This window comes from Hyla sarda, chromosome 2 (assembly GCF_029499605.1).
Source record: "Hyla sarda isolate aHylSar1 chromosome 2, aHylSar1.hap1, whole genome shotgun sequence".
Lineage (NCBI taxonomy): Eukaryota > Metazoa > Chordata > Amphibia > Anura > Hylidae > Hyla > Hyla sarda.
In genome coordinates, this window is record NC_079190.1 from 177,557,499 (window position 1) to 177,574,082 (window position 16,584).

The 16,584-nt window shown below is 41.0% G+C and overlaps 1 protein-coding gene and 1 long non-coding RNA gene across 9 annotated transcripts in view; one reads left to right on the top strand and one right to left on the bottom strand.

Annotated features, from left to right (window-relative positions):
• The window catches only part of LOC130355542 (uncharacterized), a 67,712-nt gene extending 55,113 nt beyond the window's left edge, over nucleotides 1-12,599 (bottom strand). The window contains exons 1-2 of the long non-coding RNA XR_008888574.1: nucleotides 12,125-12,599; nucleotides 11,104-11,204 (exon numbers count right to left, since the gene is read on the bottom strand). This is a non-coding gene — a long non-coding RNA (uncharacterized LOC130355542). The remainder of the gene's footprint in view (nucleotides 1-11,103; nucleotides 11,205-12,124) is intronic.
• MCF2L (MCF.2 cell line derived transforming sequence like) overlaps nucleotides 1-16,584 on the top strand; it is a 307,099-nt gene that overhangs the window by 116,474 nt on the left and 174,041 nt on the right. Inside the window, exon 1 of one of the 8 annotated variants that reach the window (XM_056555799.1) lies at nucleotides 3,445-3,646. The exons of the other annotated variants lie outside the window; for them this stretch is intronic. Coding sequence (XP_056411774.1) covers nucleotides 3,496-3,646 — 151 coding nt within the window. The 5' untranslated portion in view covers nucleotides 3,445-3,495. Of the gene's footprint in view, nucleotides 1-3,444; nucleotides 3,647-16,584 lie in introns of those variants that run through there. 8 annotated transcript variants of the gene reach the window in all.

Below are 16,584 nucleotides of genomic sequence, written 5' to 3' on the forward strand. Positions count from 1 at the left end.
GGTGGAAAACGTTGTCGGGTGGAATTTTTTTTTGCTCATTCTTCAAGCAGAACGTAATTCAGTGTCGGAATTCCGCTAGCAGAATTTCCGCAGTGTGAACAGGACAACGGAAAAAACATTAAAGTCAATGGACAGAGGAGATGTGAATTAATTTGGAGCGGATAGTTCAAGAGGAATTACTCGAGTAAATTCCTCTTGAATTACTCCGTGTGAACGCACCCTTAATTGGAAAAATAAAATATGATTTTTTCAAATTCAAAACAAAGGTATATATTTAAGTACCGTATTTATCGGGGTATACCACGCACCGGCCTATAACACGCACCCTCATTTTACCAAGGATATTTGGGTAAAAAAAGTTTTTTACCCAAATATCCATGGTAAAATGAGGGTGCGTGTGTATACCCCGATACACCCCCAGGAAAGGCAGGGGGAGAGAGGCCGTCGCTGCCGGCTTCTCTCCCCCTGCCTTTCCTGGGGTCTAGAGCCCTGCTGCCGGCTCTTCTCTCCCCCTGGCTATCGGCACCGCTGCCCGTTCTGTCCCCCTGACTATTGGTGCTGGCGCCCCATTGCCGGCGCCGATTGCCAGGGGAGAGAAGCGGCGCCGACAGCCAGGGGGAGAGAAGGGGCAGCCTCCCCCCATCCCCGGTTGCATAATTACCTGTTGCCGGGGTCGGGTCCGCGCTGCTTCAGGCCTCCGTTGTGCGTCCCCTGCGTCGTTGCTATGCACTGCGCGGCGCACTGACATCATGCGCCGCGCCGTGCAGCGCATAGCAATGACGCAGGGGACGCACACCGGAGGCCTGAAGCAGCGCGGACCCGACCCCGGCAACAGGTAATTATGCAACCGGGGATGGGGGGAGGCAACGGGGCAGCGGCGCTGGCAATGGGTGCCGCTGCCCCTTCTCTCCCCCTATTTGTCAGAGCCGCTTCTCTCCCCCTGGCTATCGGCGCCGGCAATGGGGCGCCGGCACTGATAGTCAGGGGGACAGAACGGGCAGTGGCGCCGATAGCCAGGGGGAGAGAAGGGCCGGCAGCAGGGCTCTAGACCCCAGGAAAGGCCGGGGGAGAGAAGCGGGCAGCGACGGCCTCTCTCCCCCTGCATTTCCTGGGGGTGTATCGGCGTATAACACGCACATAGACTTTAGGCTAAAAATTTTAGCCTAAAAAGTGCGTGTTCTACGCCGATAAATACGGTATATATTTATACATAGGTGCACAAAATGAACAAAACCATTAAAGAACAAAACCATTAAGAACAAAGAACGAAACCAAGAAAACATGATTTTCACACAAAAACATAATAATGAATATTTACTGCAAATCGTTCGCAAATCGTACTGCAAATCGGCCTTCTGCTGTTGTCTTTCAGAGACCAGTTCAGTAATGAGTGGCTTTACCGTGGCAAGTGCCACTCTCATGTCATTTTCTCAACAAAGTCTGTTTCTTTTCTTCGTTCTTATGTCCTGTTTAAGACGCCACGGGACCATAAGTGCGTCAAGGGAGGCTGCGCCGGAAGTGGTGCGTTCCAGCGTGGGACATATGCAGGCGATCGCGTAGAAGCGGAACGCCGACCTGAAATAATCTGGACTTTACAACATCTTTACAGCCGGATCTATGTTATCATATTGTAACCTGGTCTTTTTAATATGTAATGACTCTGTTTATTATTCTATGTACTTTTATTTTCTTATTCTCGAATATCTGTTTTAAAGAAAAATTCTTTAATAAAAAAACAGTTATATAAAAAATGAAGCGGAGCCACAAAGGATAGGAGGTTTCCTTTACAGTAGGGTAAAACAGTACTCTGAGATCTGTTAGGTGGGACATGATCACCTACAGCCAATGATGGACAAGTGGGGCGAGTCTTGACCTCCGCCGAACCCGCGAGACTGACTCACCGAACCCCTGGGGTTCGATCGAACCCAGGTCAAGAACCACTGGTCTAAACATATTTTCCAAGAGACTGTAAATTCTTCATTAAATTAGAAAACCTCTTTGTGAGAGATCTGAGCTACTGTGGTTTGAAATTTCACCAACTAAAGCACCATGTTAGCTGCTGCAGAAGCTCTTCTTTTAAATGTGTATTGCGTAATCCATGCATCCTAATAGCAGAAACTATGATTATTACACAATTAATACCCATCAACCCCCCACTTCCTAGCACATCCATGTGTAGTATATGGTATTAATACAATGTATGGTAAATGGTGTATTTATCTTACTAGTCATGACATCAGTGCTGAGGAATGTCTTTCTAGAAAGGGCTTTCTGGGTCACCCATGTCTCTGAATTTAGCTGCATTTTGAGTACATTAGAAACATCTCTCCTGTTTTTTTTTTCTTCCTTGGCAGCCAGCCCAAGTGCTAAGCTTTAGGAATACACACGTATCAGTAGGAAGGAAACGTATGAAACTATCGGTGCTGTGAGCAAGAAAGTTCTTCTATAAAATCACATATATATGCAGATATAGACCTTTTTCTCTATTTGTAGGCGATTGCAATCTTTTTCCACTGCCAGCTAATGTGATAAACAGGTCTATTTCTGTAACCCTGTCACCTAGGAAATGGAGTGTCATTTGTAATAGGCTCTTTAGGGATTAGGCAGGTGTCTTCAGTGAAGACCTATTAACCAGTTCATGCATCCGCCCAGGGTACGGCCTCACTCTCTGGTGGAGTGCGGTGTATTTACTTAGACCCCTCATAGTGCTGGGAATGGCTGCACAGAACAGTGGAAATAGCTGCTCTTGCCAAGTTAAGTCAGAAACATTCATTTTCTCCCTTTTGTCTTTTCGAAAACAAACCGGGGCAGCAGTAGTCCTCATTGTGATGTTTAAGAACGCAGAGAATCATTTCCCTCCCTTCCTTCCAGGCGTAGCTATTTTCTGGAAGCTCTTTGTTTTTTTTTTCATTTTCGTTCTCCCCTCCTGTCGTCCTACTGCATCTTGCAAAATACATCTAGAAGTTGAGCAGCAGCTTTTCTTTGTGCAGAGATCATTCATTTGAAGAATAATATGAATCTCTAATGTTTTGAGTTGTTTTGGAGTGTGTCGTAGCTCGCAGGTATAGGAGAGGAACAGTGGCTATGACAATGGGAGTGCGATGAGTACTGGACTTCTGACTGCTTGATCTGTGCAGAGTTCTCCGTGTCAGGCATCTAGATATCTATGTACAGTCCTTGTGTGGATATACTGCACCCAAATTCTATGAAGGAACTTGGAAGCTTGTTATTTTAATGGGATAAAGTGAAGGCTGAAAGAAAACGTTGTGCATCCTCTTCACACTGGATATTTTTTTTAATCTATTTAGCTAATGAAGATAAAACCACTTAAAGTCACTTCTATAACATTGTGAATTTGATATCTTAAGAAGAGTGAATTTGTATATCGGACAGTTTTTTCTTTATTTCAGCGCATTTTCTTCTATATTAGGGAAGAGACTCATCCTAAAGCCTTTTACTTTGTGATAGCATGACCTTGTAATCCAAGAAGCACTCATGTCGTTGCATAGATTAAGAGAGAGGAGCGAAGGCCATGGCACTAGGTTCTCATCCAGGGTCACACAGTTCCATCGTAATATGTCTTTTACAATGCGACGGATACTTCCCAGGAGAGGGGGGAGAATGGACTACAGTCAAGCAACTTCTGGTGAGCTACTTCTTTCATTGTGCATCTTTACTGCTCCAGGAACTCCGAAATACAGTATTGGTGTATGTGCACCTTTAACTTTGCCTCAAAGCTTATGTTCTTGGCTACAAACTGTTAACATTGGTATTGCCTGTACTATGGTAACTTTAGTAGACTACAATCCTTAAACTGGAATGTAGTTGACGTATTGTCTATTGTATTGTTTTTACAGTACTTATTAATGTTTAACTTGAGGCACTATGAAAGATACTATTAGATTTAAGGATACCACCTTTGTTGATTGACCACTGCTGTATATAGTGATATATCAGGTTTTGTAGTCAATTTATCTCAGCAAGCATACCTAGGACCTTGTTTAATAGATTTCTGAAACATTTTGGGTGACAGTATTGTGACAGCAAAGTTTTGACATGTGGTCACAGAGGAATGCTCAGTTTTCAGCTGGTAGACCACTTAATGACAAGTTATAAAATATGTTGAATTCAGCTAGAAAGTTATAAAAGTATTTGGATCCATGTCCAGTATTTGGGAAGTATGTGAAAAACAGAAGAACAGCAATAAGTTACAATTTTGCTTTCCTAAGAGCATTTAAGAGCATATGCTGGATGAATTATTAGAATGATTCCATTGGCCATTCTGCCACCTTCAGAAATAAATGAAAATGGGATGTATATTTATAGGAAGGTCTTTGGAGCCACAGACTTAAAAGAAATTCTACCCTTTATTGATAATTGTTTAAAGGAAAACCGTCAGCCTGTTCACCCACACTAAACCAATAAACCAATACACTGGGTTATATTGTGGGGGAACAGGAGTCCATCGAGGGGGGTCACTTACTTAAATATGTCCAGTAGGTCCTGAGATATGTCTCCTAGAAGATCCTCTGCTGAATTCAGTGAATCGTGGGCTGGGGGTGGGGCTTCTCCAGCACAATTTACATATTTATTGTCTGTGATTCCACGTCCTAGTGAAGTGGAGTCACAGACAATGAGCATGTAAATTAAGCCGACAAAGCCCCGCCCCCTGTGCTTGATTCACTGAATTCAGCAGAGGATCTTTTGGGGGACATATCTCAGGACTTAATGAACATATTTAAGTAAGTGACCCCTTGTTGGACTCCTCTTCACCCACACTATGCGACGGATGCATTGTATTGGGTTGAGTGTGGGTGAACAGGCTGACAGTTTTCCTTTGAGAATAAATGTATTATTGCATAACATTATGGTAGTGTCTGTGCAGACATCTATAGCAAACTCTGTGCTCCAATAGGATTGGAAAAATATAGTCTTCTATGCTATTCCTTAAATCATTACTTGCAGTTTATCAACATAATGTGTACTGGCCTGATGAGAACAAAAGGACCACTCCTATGGCCTTCTTTGGGATAATTTAACCCTATAGACACATTACTTAGCATCTGTGTCAGGTGATTTACCAACCAGAGAAACCACTAAATAAAGGCTATAAATGCAGTGTAACCATAGCCTTAGACTAAATTAATTCTAAGGGTGCATTCATACCATGTTTTGTGCCCCAAAGGCCAGATCCAGATTTCAAAACCGCCTGCTGCCATATTACTGCTGGACTTATTGTCTGGACTAAAAAACACAGACTCCCAGAAATCCTTGAGGTACTGCACGGGTCTGGCAGGAATAGGGCAGCAGGTATTTTTGAATGGCCTCCCGAGGCACAAAATGTTTGCTGTCCCCTCAAGATAACTCAACACAAGGCAATTAATGTTTGAACCTTGGCAACAAAAGTGAGTGCACCCCTAAAGTGCAAACATCCAGATTGGGCTCAAAGTGTCAATATTTTGTGTGGCCACCATTTTTTCACCATTGCCTTAAAGGGGTATTCCAGGAAAAAAAAACTTTATATATCAGCTGGCTCCAGAAAGTTAATCAGATTTGTAAATTACTTCTATTTAAAAAATCTTAATCCTTCCAATAATTATCAGCTGCAGAAGTTGAGTTGTTCTTTTCTGTCTGGCAACAGTGCTCTCTTTGCCTCTACTCTGGACAGTTCCCCAGACAGGTATTGTCACGATCACACCCTATCGGTCCAGCCAAGACACTAGAGAGAGTGTGATGGTGCAAAGGTTGAAGCCAACAGACCTCTGGGTATTCACTACTAGTCCCAGCAAGTCACCAAATAAACCTTTGATAAGTGTGTTTCACCAGAGCTTCCTTCAGAAAGGTGAGCTCCTATATTTAGAGATCGAAGACCACAGCTGATTAATTAAACATTTAATCTGAAAAAAGGTATCACAGTGCTAGGTATAAAATAAATAAATGACATAGAGGTACAAAAATATAGAAAAGAGTTCAGCAAGACAAGTTCAGAAAACAAAAAGTCCGTACAGCATAATGGTATAGAGTCAGAGTCCAGCTGTATCTTAGGATCTTGTCAGCTTTTGCCACAGGCTTGAACAAAGGTTTTTCCAGCATCTCATTTTTAGAGTGGCTTTTTAGGCGGAAAAACTCCATCCCCCCCGTCCCCTCTGATCCCACCAGGTGGGGACCATCTCTCTTCCGGGTCCCTTATTTCATTTTGATTTTATGATGGGACCAGAGACATCTCATATCCTGCTGCTACGAAAGCTTTTGACTTCAAAAGAAGTATAACTCAGGCAGACAGACCCCCCTTCCCCCCCCCCCCCAATAAAACTGAAATACACAAAAAAAAATATACACAGTCCGAATGAACCCTCACCCATGCCTTAGATTATACTTCATATACAAATACAATTATAATACACATGTATGGTTATATACTCAGGCCTTGGGCCTGACAGGTGTCATCAGAGAGCACTTAGACAGAAAAGAGCAACTCAATTTCAGTACTGAAAGGATTAAGATTTTTTAATAGAAGTAATTTACAAATCTGTTTAAATTTCTGGAGCCAGTTGATATATATAAAAAAAGTTTTATCCTGGATAAGCCCTTTAACTGGTTAACGACCATGGACGTGTATACTTGTCCAATGGCCATTAACCGGGTATGACACGGGCTCCCGACTCGAGCCCGCATCATAACGGCCGGCCCTCAACTGATTCTTATAGCTGAGGGCCAGCGTTAACCCTTTAGATCGCTGCTGTCAAAGTTGACAGTAGTGTCTGAAGAACCCTGTGAACACTCCCTGGTGGTCCAGCGCGATCGGGGGGGGGGGGGGGGGGGGGGGGGGGGGCTTGTGATCCACTGTGGAGGTAGCTGGAGGGCTTACCTCTGCAGCTGCGGCTGTCCCAACTCTCGCATTGATAAAGCCTGGCAGGACCAGGCTTTATCAATGGAGTGCAGATCACACAGATCAATGTGATTCTATGGAAACACATTGATCTGTATGAGGAATCAAAAATTCCTCCTAAAAGTCCCCTAAGGGGACTAATTAATAAAGTGTGGAAAAAAAAAGTTTTAATGAAAGTAAGAAAAAAAATAAAAATAAATTAACCCCTTCCTTAATAAAAGTTTAAAACACCCCCCTTTTCCAAAATTCCATATAAAAAATATAAAAACATTATAAAAATAAACATATGTGGTATCTCCGCATGCGTAAATCTCCGAACTATAAAAATATATTGTAAATTAAACCGCACAGTCCATGGCGTATGCGCAAAAAAATTCTAAAGTCCAAAATAAGGTATTTTTGATCACTTTTTATACCAAAAAAATGAATACAAAGTGATCAAAACAAACATGGTACTGATTAAAAATTCAGATCACGGCACAAAATATGAGCCCTCATACCACCCCGTACGCTGAAAAATAAAAAAGTTATAGGGGTCAGAAGAGGGTAATTTTAAATGTATTCATTTTCGTGCATGTAGTTAGGATTTTTTCCAAAAATAGGACAATTTCTAACCTATATAAGTAGGGTATCATTTTAACCATATGGACCTACAGAATAAAGATAAGGTGTCATTTTTACCGAAAAATGTACTGTGTAGAAACGGAAGCCCCCAAAAGTTACAAAATTGTGTTTTTTGTTCAATTTTGTCGCACAATGATTTTATTTTTTTTCCCGTTTCGCTGTAGATTATTAGGTAAAAATTACTGATGTCGTTACAAAGTAGCATTGGTGGTGCAAAAAATAAGCCATCATATGGATTTTTAGATGCAAAATTGAAAGGGTTAGGGTTTTTAAAATGTAAGGAGGAAAAAAAACGAAAGTGCAAAAACAGAAGAACGCTTGGTCCTTCTTGGGCATGGAGTTCAACAGAGCTTCATAGGTTGCCACTTGAATCCTCTTCCACTCCTCCATAATGACATCACAGAGCTGATGGATGTTATAGACCTTGCTCTCCCCCACCATCCATTTGAGAATGCCCCACAGATGCTCAATATGGTTAGATCTGGAGACATGCTTGGCCAGTCCATCTCCTTTACCATCACCTTCTTTAGCAAGGCAGTGGTCATCTTGGAGGTGTGTTGGGCCTTTATCATGTTGGAATATTGCCCTGTGGCCCCGTCTCTGAAGGCAGGGGATCATGCTTTGTTTTAGTATGTCACCATAAATGTTGGCATTCATGGTTCCATCAATGAACTGTAGCTCCTCAGTGCCAGCAGTACTCATGCAGCCTCAGACCATGACATTTCCACCAACATGCTTCACTGTAGGCAAGATACACTTGTCTTTGTACATTTCACCTGGTTGCCGCCACACAGGCTTGACACTATCTGAACCAAATAAGTTTATCTTGGTCTCCTCGGACCACAGGACATGGTCCGAGTAATCCATGTCCATAGTCTGCATGTCTTCAACAAACTGCAGGTTTTCTTGTGCATCATGTTTAGAAAAGGCTTCCTTCAGGTATGACCATCATGCAGACAAAATGTATGTAGTGTGTGGCATATGGTCTGGGCACTGACAGGCTGACCCCCCCCCCCCCCACCCTGCACTTACACATCTATTTAATAAAGACAACCTCTGGATATGACATGGAACATGTGCTGTCAGCACGTTTGGTCGACAGTAGCGAAGCCGTTTCTGAGTGAAACTTGTCCTGTGAAACTACTTTACTGTCTTGAACTACCATGCTGCAGCTCGGTTTCAGGGTCTTGGCAATCTAATAGCCTAGGCCATCTATATGTAGTGCAACAGTTCTTTTTTTCATGTTCTTAGTTCTTTGCCATGAGGTGTTATGTTGAACTTCCAGTGACCAGTATTAGAGAGTGTGAGAACGATAATGCCAAATGTAAAGACACCTGCTCCCCATTCACACCGGAGACCTTGTAACACTGAGTCACATGACATTTTTCTATGTATAATCTTATGCCTAACATGGACATCATTATAGTCTCATTGGTTATAGATCTTGACACCTGCTGTGTATCCACTGCCAGCGGTAAAAAATTTGAATAGACACTGTTGTTTGTGACTCCTATGTGATTCCGAACATATTTGTAAGTCACTTTATTAACCAAAAATTACTCAATACCATGGAAAAGCAGCTCTTAAGTCTTGGTCACTAGTTGTTCACTGCCTGTTATAAGGGGAAATCTGCCTCTAGTAACAGTTAGATCAGAACAAATTATAGGGAGACAGGGCATTGGATGTGCTATGTGCACAAAAAAGTGCTTAGTGTAACCTTTTCCTTGCTGTGATCATGCTTCTGGTATTCCTTTGCTTTTTGTTGACATGCATCCTGTAAACCCATATCAATAGTAACCCATTCTCCTTCCACATACCAAGTAGTACTGTAAAGTGTAAATCTTAAGCTCTGCACAGTGCCTGCCTGTACAGTCTAGTCCAGTTTCTCAAGCACTATGTCATAGCATAACACAGAATAGTGTGTGCTTTGAGTAGTCAGAGAAGTCAGGGCAAGGAAGTCCATGTATCTGTACTCCTGGCAAACAGCTTAGCACTGGATCCTTTGGATAGGGGATAAGATGTTTAAGGGTAGAGCATCCCTTTAAGGAGAGATAAGGTTGGGATATGTCAATTTGTTGTGTCTAAGGCTTTGTTCACATGGGAAAATTTCCGTGCGGACTTCCCCCCCGACAGTGGAGCGTGCCGACAGTGCAGAAATACTGCCGTGTTTACAGTGCAGCAGAATCCTATTGATATCAATAAGACTCTGCTGCTGCGGAATCTTGCACAGAATATCCATCGTGTGAACAGAATTGTTCTGTTTCCCAAGCACAGCAGACCGAACTATCAGGTTTTTCTTAGCCTAATTGTTGATTTACTTGTAGGTGATCCTGGTATTGTGGGTTTACATACTCTTTCCATATGGTCTACTCTACAGACAAAAAAAACAGAATCTCAATAGTATACTTTCAAAAGGGCCATAATTCATCCATTATCGTTCTCTCATGTTGTAACATAATGTATATGCCATTTTTTGTGTCTCGAGATTTATAAGGCACAGTGCTGATAGAACACCTCTATACAACATGGTCAACTCATTTCTGCTTCTGTAAATGTATGTAGAAGACTCTGTTGTGCAATGTGTGGATGTGGACACTCTCCTCTTCTATTTATGGTTGACATCTGACCAAGACAGGTAAGGAGGCTTGTGTCTATCCGGTTTAAGACGTAAACCTGCTGCTTCTGTCTTATAGGAAACTACAGTAGTGAACTTTTCTGTCTGTTCTATGCTGAAGGCCAATGCTTCAGTGGCTTTTCACAGTACACACCTACTGTAAGTAAATAATGGAGGGGCGGGAAAGACTATTTACAGGATAATTACAGTAAGATACAAAGTTGTTGGAGCAAAAAGACTGAATTTCAGAAGACAGATGGTTTCAACCTGTTCTGTTTGAGGTACAAAGTTCACATGACAAGCGGGTGTGTGTTTGTCTTCTTGGTATAGAAAGCTGTGTGAGGGAGAGAAGGCACAAAATGCAGAAGGATCCTGGATCTAGCATGACACTGGGGACATAATGGATCATGTGAGGATCACAACTGAAGAGATGGAAAGATACCATTGGCTGTCTGAGATGTGCATAACCTTAGATTGTGCTGTGCAGCGTAAGTACAACACATTGTGACATAGTGGATGGTAGGTTTCTGTACAAGGTTGGGCTTTTTTATGTAGACATGGCAGGCTAAAAAATCATTGTTATTCTATAGAAAGAAACCTATTTTTTAAAGGAGTTTCCGACATTCATTTATTTTTAAAAAGGGGTAAAAACTGGGTAAAAAATAAATAAATAAATACTCTCCTAATGTCAGTGTCATTCTGAGAGTGCCCTGGTCTTATCTGATCACCACTTCCTGGTCCTCATCTCAACAAAAGAAAATACCTGAACAAACAGCAACCCCAGCACTCTCGTAGTGATAAAAAATCCTTTACATTTTATTGCTATGTGTACTAATTAAATGTGTAGGATTTTTTAGCTGTGCTAGAGAGCTGGAATTACTATTGCTTCATGATTTTGGATGATTGTTCTATGCATCTCAGAACAGCAATTTACAGACAGGTTAGCTGGTTTTGGTTTTGTTTTAAAAGAAAATACCTGTTCAGCCAACTGCTACCTGATGTCTGTCAACACTAAGGCCAGTACTTGGCTACGAGGGGAACAGGAACTGTTGTCCAGATTTTTTACAAAGCCTGGTCCTTTTAAAAAGAAAGCAGAATTAAATGCGGGAAACTCCTTTTAGATCCTGTGTTCTTAGATTAAAACGCAACTTCCATGCAATCCTTAGAATATCTAGGACTTTATGTTAAAAATTTTAAAATGCGCAGCTAAAAATATTAAAAATCATAATCAGCCATCAGTTAGCAGGCTATATATCAATAACAATCACATGCATATAATTTTAATGGAGCAGGGGATACAAATGCAGTATTCAAGATAAATTGAGTCCTGTAGACCTTAGTATGTTAAGCCTTCCTCTAAAACAGTGGTCTCCAAACTGTCGACCTCCAGATGTTGCAAAACTACAACTCCGGGCATGCTCGGAGTTGTAGTTTCTGCAACATCTGGAGGTCCACAGTTTGGAGACCACTGCTCTAAAAGAATAATCTGCAGGCAAAAATTCCTTAAGGCTTCCGTTCAGCAACTTTGGCTGCAACACTGGTCACCCAACTAAAGATCATTGTGTGTTACACTGTGCTGTTGATGTAAGTGCATGAGGTTAGATTGGGACCGCAACACACGGCCACTGCCACCACCTGACAGTTGCAAGAAATCTATCTTGGACTAATTTCTCTTAATTGTTGGGTCGGGGCCACTTGTGGTTGGTAACATGATCTCATTTACTTCCATTGGCTGTGATACAGCATGAGCGATACAGTAGTCTTTAGGGTTACGGTCAGAGTCACCATTTAGCCTTACTCTGGAAATTCAGATAATCCAGTACTTATTTGAATTGAAGAACTACATCTTTGACTGTGACGAGATTTAAAGCATAAAACTGAGCACAGAATTCAATATGTTTAAAGGGAACATGTCACCAAGTTTTTCCCTATATAACAAGTGTAGACACATAATACAGGTTAATATCATGATGTGAATTCAAGAAGACTGCACTCACCAACGGCAACGGAGCTTTATTACAGCATTGCAGGTAACAAAAGCAGATGGAGGGAGGGAGGCGGGGGACATACACCAGGGGTTAAAATCAGGTTAATATCATGTTTCCTACAATGCCTGGATGTCTGCTGGTACATCTAAAAATGTGGAAAAAACTACTTTGATCAATATCAAACTCAGTATGTAAGTGAAGCTTAAGTAGTCAGTTGGGCGTGCGGCTGCTGAAGTAGTCATGGCTCCCCGGACTGTAATCACACCTATGCCAGCTATAAAAATGCTAGGTATGATTGAGCAGCTCAGTCAGGGCCTGATGTCAGTGTCAATCATGCTTGGATAGATGTGATTAGAGCCTGAGGTGCCATGACTACTTCAGCAGGCCGCATGCCTGGTGACTTCTTGAAGCTCATTTACATACTGTGTGTGACATTCATAAAAGTAGTTTTCTTCACATTTACAGACGTGCCAGCAGACATCCCGGCATGGTAGGACGCACAATATTAATCTCTATTACATGTTGCCACTTGTTACGTAGGGTAAAACTTAGTGACAGGTTCCCGTTAATAATCTGTCACCAATTAGACCCCATGAATACCAGGTAAAATACATTATGTGCCAGTATAAGCAGGATTTAGAGGATTTAGCCAGATGAATATGTATATTATAGTCTTAAAACCATCCTAATAGTTTAGAGAGATTCAAGCAGGAATGAGTTAACCATCTCTGTATAAACCTTCAACACAGCATTGCCAAGATTAATTATTTATATGACCAGCCTCTTAATTAGTGACCCGTTCAGTTTTACTTTATCGTGACTGTCAGTGCCATTACCACAGTACTGCCACATCACTGCTGCCAACCTGTACAGGGCTAGTACTCAGAATATACTGATGCTTGTACTGTGGGCATCCATCTGTGACAGCCTCTGTACTGTGAAGTTCCTGTAAATTAAGAAAAGGATGTAAAACAGGTTTTCTTACCTGAGAAAAATGCCAGCATGCTCATACATCAAAGGTAGAGTGATCTTATAACCACAGAAGACTAGCGTTAAGCCTGATCTGGGACGGGGAGTTTACATCCATTTTCCATGGTTTTTATGTGTATGTGTTTCCAAGTTCTTATGTGGCTATTTGTTTTACATGTAAAGTAACCTGTACTACAAGATAGAGTCATAGGGGGAGATTTATCAAAACCTGTGCAGAGGAAGAGTGGTGCAGTTGTCCATAGCAACCAATCAGATCGCTTCTTTCATTTTCCACAGGCCTCTAAAGAGGCCTGTGGAAAATGAAAGAAGCAATCTGATTGGTTGCTTTGGGCAACTGCACCACTCTTCCTCTGCACAGGTTTTGATACATCTCCCCCATAGAGTGGCAGGTCATAATCATTAATGGGGTAAAGGTGGCATAGCCATCATTTATATATATTATAATTTTTTTTCCAGCTGGTTAAAAACGTAAGATCCTTAGTATGAGGGTTTAAGAACTCTGGTTGCCCTTGCACCAGCCTTTTTTTGGTAACTACACCAGAGCACCTAAATAATCTTAGTCCCTGTTTGTGAGAAGTCTGCCAAAACTGTAAATCTTCCCCCATGCTGCATCATTACGCCATCCTTTCGGTTCAGCTGTGGTTCAAAATACTAGGTGGAATGCAAACGACTCTAAGCCATTCATAAGTTGTGGGAATCCATTGCTAATAGCAGTGTGAAAACTGTTTCTTGCTGACTTTTGTTATTGCACAGGTACATTAAGTAAACCAAAAACCACGATGAGTAGTGTGGTAACACCATAGAAATGCTGTAATCTAACAGTTTCTCTAATGTTTAAAATGCTATGGACACCATTGAAAAAAATGTTTTTGTATTTAATGGTAAAATTACTTAGGTCTTTAACCCCTTAAGGACGCAACCCATTTGGGCCTTAAGGACGCAGACCATTTTATTTTTACGTTTTCAATTTTTCGCCTTCAAAAAATCATAACTCTTTTATATTTTCATCCACAGACTAGTATGAGGGCTTGTTTTTTGCACGACCAGTTGTCCGTTGTAATGACATCACTCACTTTACCATAAAATGTATGGCGCAACCAAAAAAAATACTATTTGTGTGGGGAAATTAAAAAGAAAACCACAATTTTGCTAATTTTGGAAGGTTTGGTTTTCACGCCATACAATTTACGGTAAAAATGACATGTGTTCTATATTCTTTGGGTCAATATGATTAAAATTATACCCATGATAACCTACTTTTATACTACTGTTGGGCTTAAAAAAAATCACAAACTTTTTAACCAAATTAGTACCCCTATTTTGAAGACCCATAACTTTTTAATTTTTCCGTATAACCGGCAGAATGAGGGCTCATTTTTTGCGCCGTGATCTGTACTTTTTATTGATACCATATTTGCTTATATAAAACTTTTAATACATTTTTTATTAATTTTTTGGGGGAATAAAAGGTTATAAAAAAGCAGCTATTTTGGACTTTTTTTTTTTTACGTTCACGCCGTTCACCGTATGGTATCATTAACATTTAATTTTAATAGTTCAGATATTTATGCATGCGGCGATACCAAATATGTATATAAAATATTTTTTTAACACTTTTTGGAGGTGAAATAGGGAAAATGGGACAATTTACGTTTTTATTGGGGAGGGAGTTTTTCACATTTCTTTTACTTAATTTTTTTTACTATTTTTACTTTAATTTTTACACTTTAATAGTCCCCATAGGGGACTAATTATAGCAACCATTCGATTGCTAATCCGGTTCAGTGCTATGTATAGGACACAGCACTGATCAGGGTTATCGGTCATCTTCTGCTCTAGTCTGCGGGAATGCAGATTAGAGCAGAAGACTCCCGGAAGGCAGCGGAGGCAGGTGAGGGGATCTCCGTCTGCCGTGCTGGATGATCGGATCGCCGCGGCAGCGATGCGATCATCCATTTAAGTGACCGCGATGCTGCAGATGCCGTGATCTGTATTGATCACAGCATCTGAGGGGTTAATAGCGGACATCCGCAGGATCACGGGTGTCCTCCATTACCGGCGGGTCCCTGGCTGCGATCAACAGCCAGGACCTGCCGCGCATGATCCGGGCATCGCTCCCATGCCCACGGTTATGCTTAGGACGTAAATGTACGTCCTAGTGCTTTAAGTACCACATCACCAGGACGTACATTTATATATAGGTCTATAAGAAAAATAAATAAATAAATAAATGTTAAGTTTGTGTCCTTCATCTTTTGTTATCAGTAAACTTTTTTTTTTTTTTTTAAATACAGATCTAGACAGAGAAAGTGGGCCTTTTTTTGTGTAGATTATGTTGAGTTTTTTGTGTTGCATGTGTAGTAGGCCAAAATTTCAGACAAAGAATCCAAAAAACTCTATTAACTCTCTAATTTACTAAGAAAACCCTACAAAGAGGCAGGGAAAAGGGATGTGTCTTAAAAACCCTACATTTTCAAAAGAAACCTACAAATTTACTAATGTTTCCACATAAAATGTGGTGGATTTGAGCTCAGGTAAACCGACAGCTCAGAGTAGGTATAAAAAAGCAAAACATAGGGAATATGGCAAAATACAGGATACAATAGTAAATACCATGGAAAAATGCCTGTCGGAAACAAAAGCCCACAAAAAAAAACCTACACTTCACTCTTAGTAAATAAGGGCCAGTGTTTTGTGTACTATAATAACTACAAAGCAAGTATTTAAAATGCTTTTCATATGTGTCTTTAGCTTTGAACCCCTTAAGGAAGAAGGGCATACAGGTAGGCCCTTGCATCTTGGTACCTAAGGGCCGAGGGCGTACCTGTACGGCCTGATCCCATTACTGGGGTTTCAAGCTTGTTCACGAGCAGAGCATGCTTCATACCCGGTGGGTCCTGGTTGCTGTGAGCAGCCAGGACCCACAGTTAATGCCAGACATCACTGAGCTGGCTGATGCCTGGCATTAAGCCTTTAGACATTGCGATTAGGGGTGAGCAAATCGAATGTGACAAACACAAATTCGTTACGAATTTCAGGAAAAATTTGCTTCGCAACGAATCCGAATATCGCTGTGATTCGATAGCACGAATCGCTTCATTAACCCCTTAAGGACGCAGCACATTTTGACCTTAAGGACGCAGCCGTTTTTTGCAAATCTGACCACTGTCACTTTAAGCATTATTAAGTCTGGGATGCTTTAACTTATGAATTTGATTCTGAGAGTTTTTTCGTGACATATTCTACTTTATGTTAGGGGTAATTTTTGTAGATACTTGAATCATTTCTTGGTGAAAGAATCCAAAATGTCATGAAAAATTTTAAAATGTTGCATTTTTCAAACTTTGAAGCTCTCTGCTTGAAAGGAAAGCTGACATTCCAAATAAATTATATATTGATTCACATTTACAATATGTCTAGTTTGTGTTTGCATCATAAAGTTCACATGTTTTTACTTTTTGAAGACATTATAGTTTTTT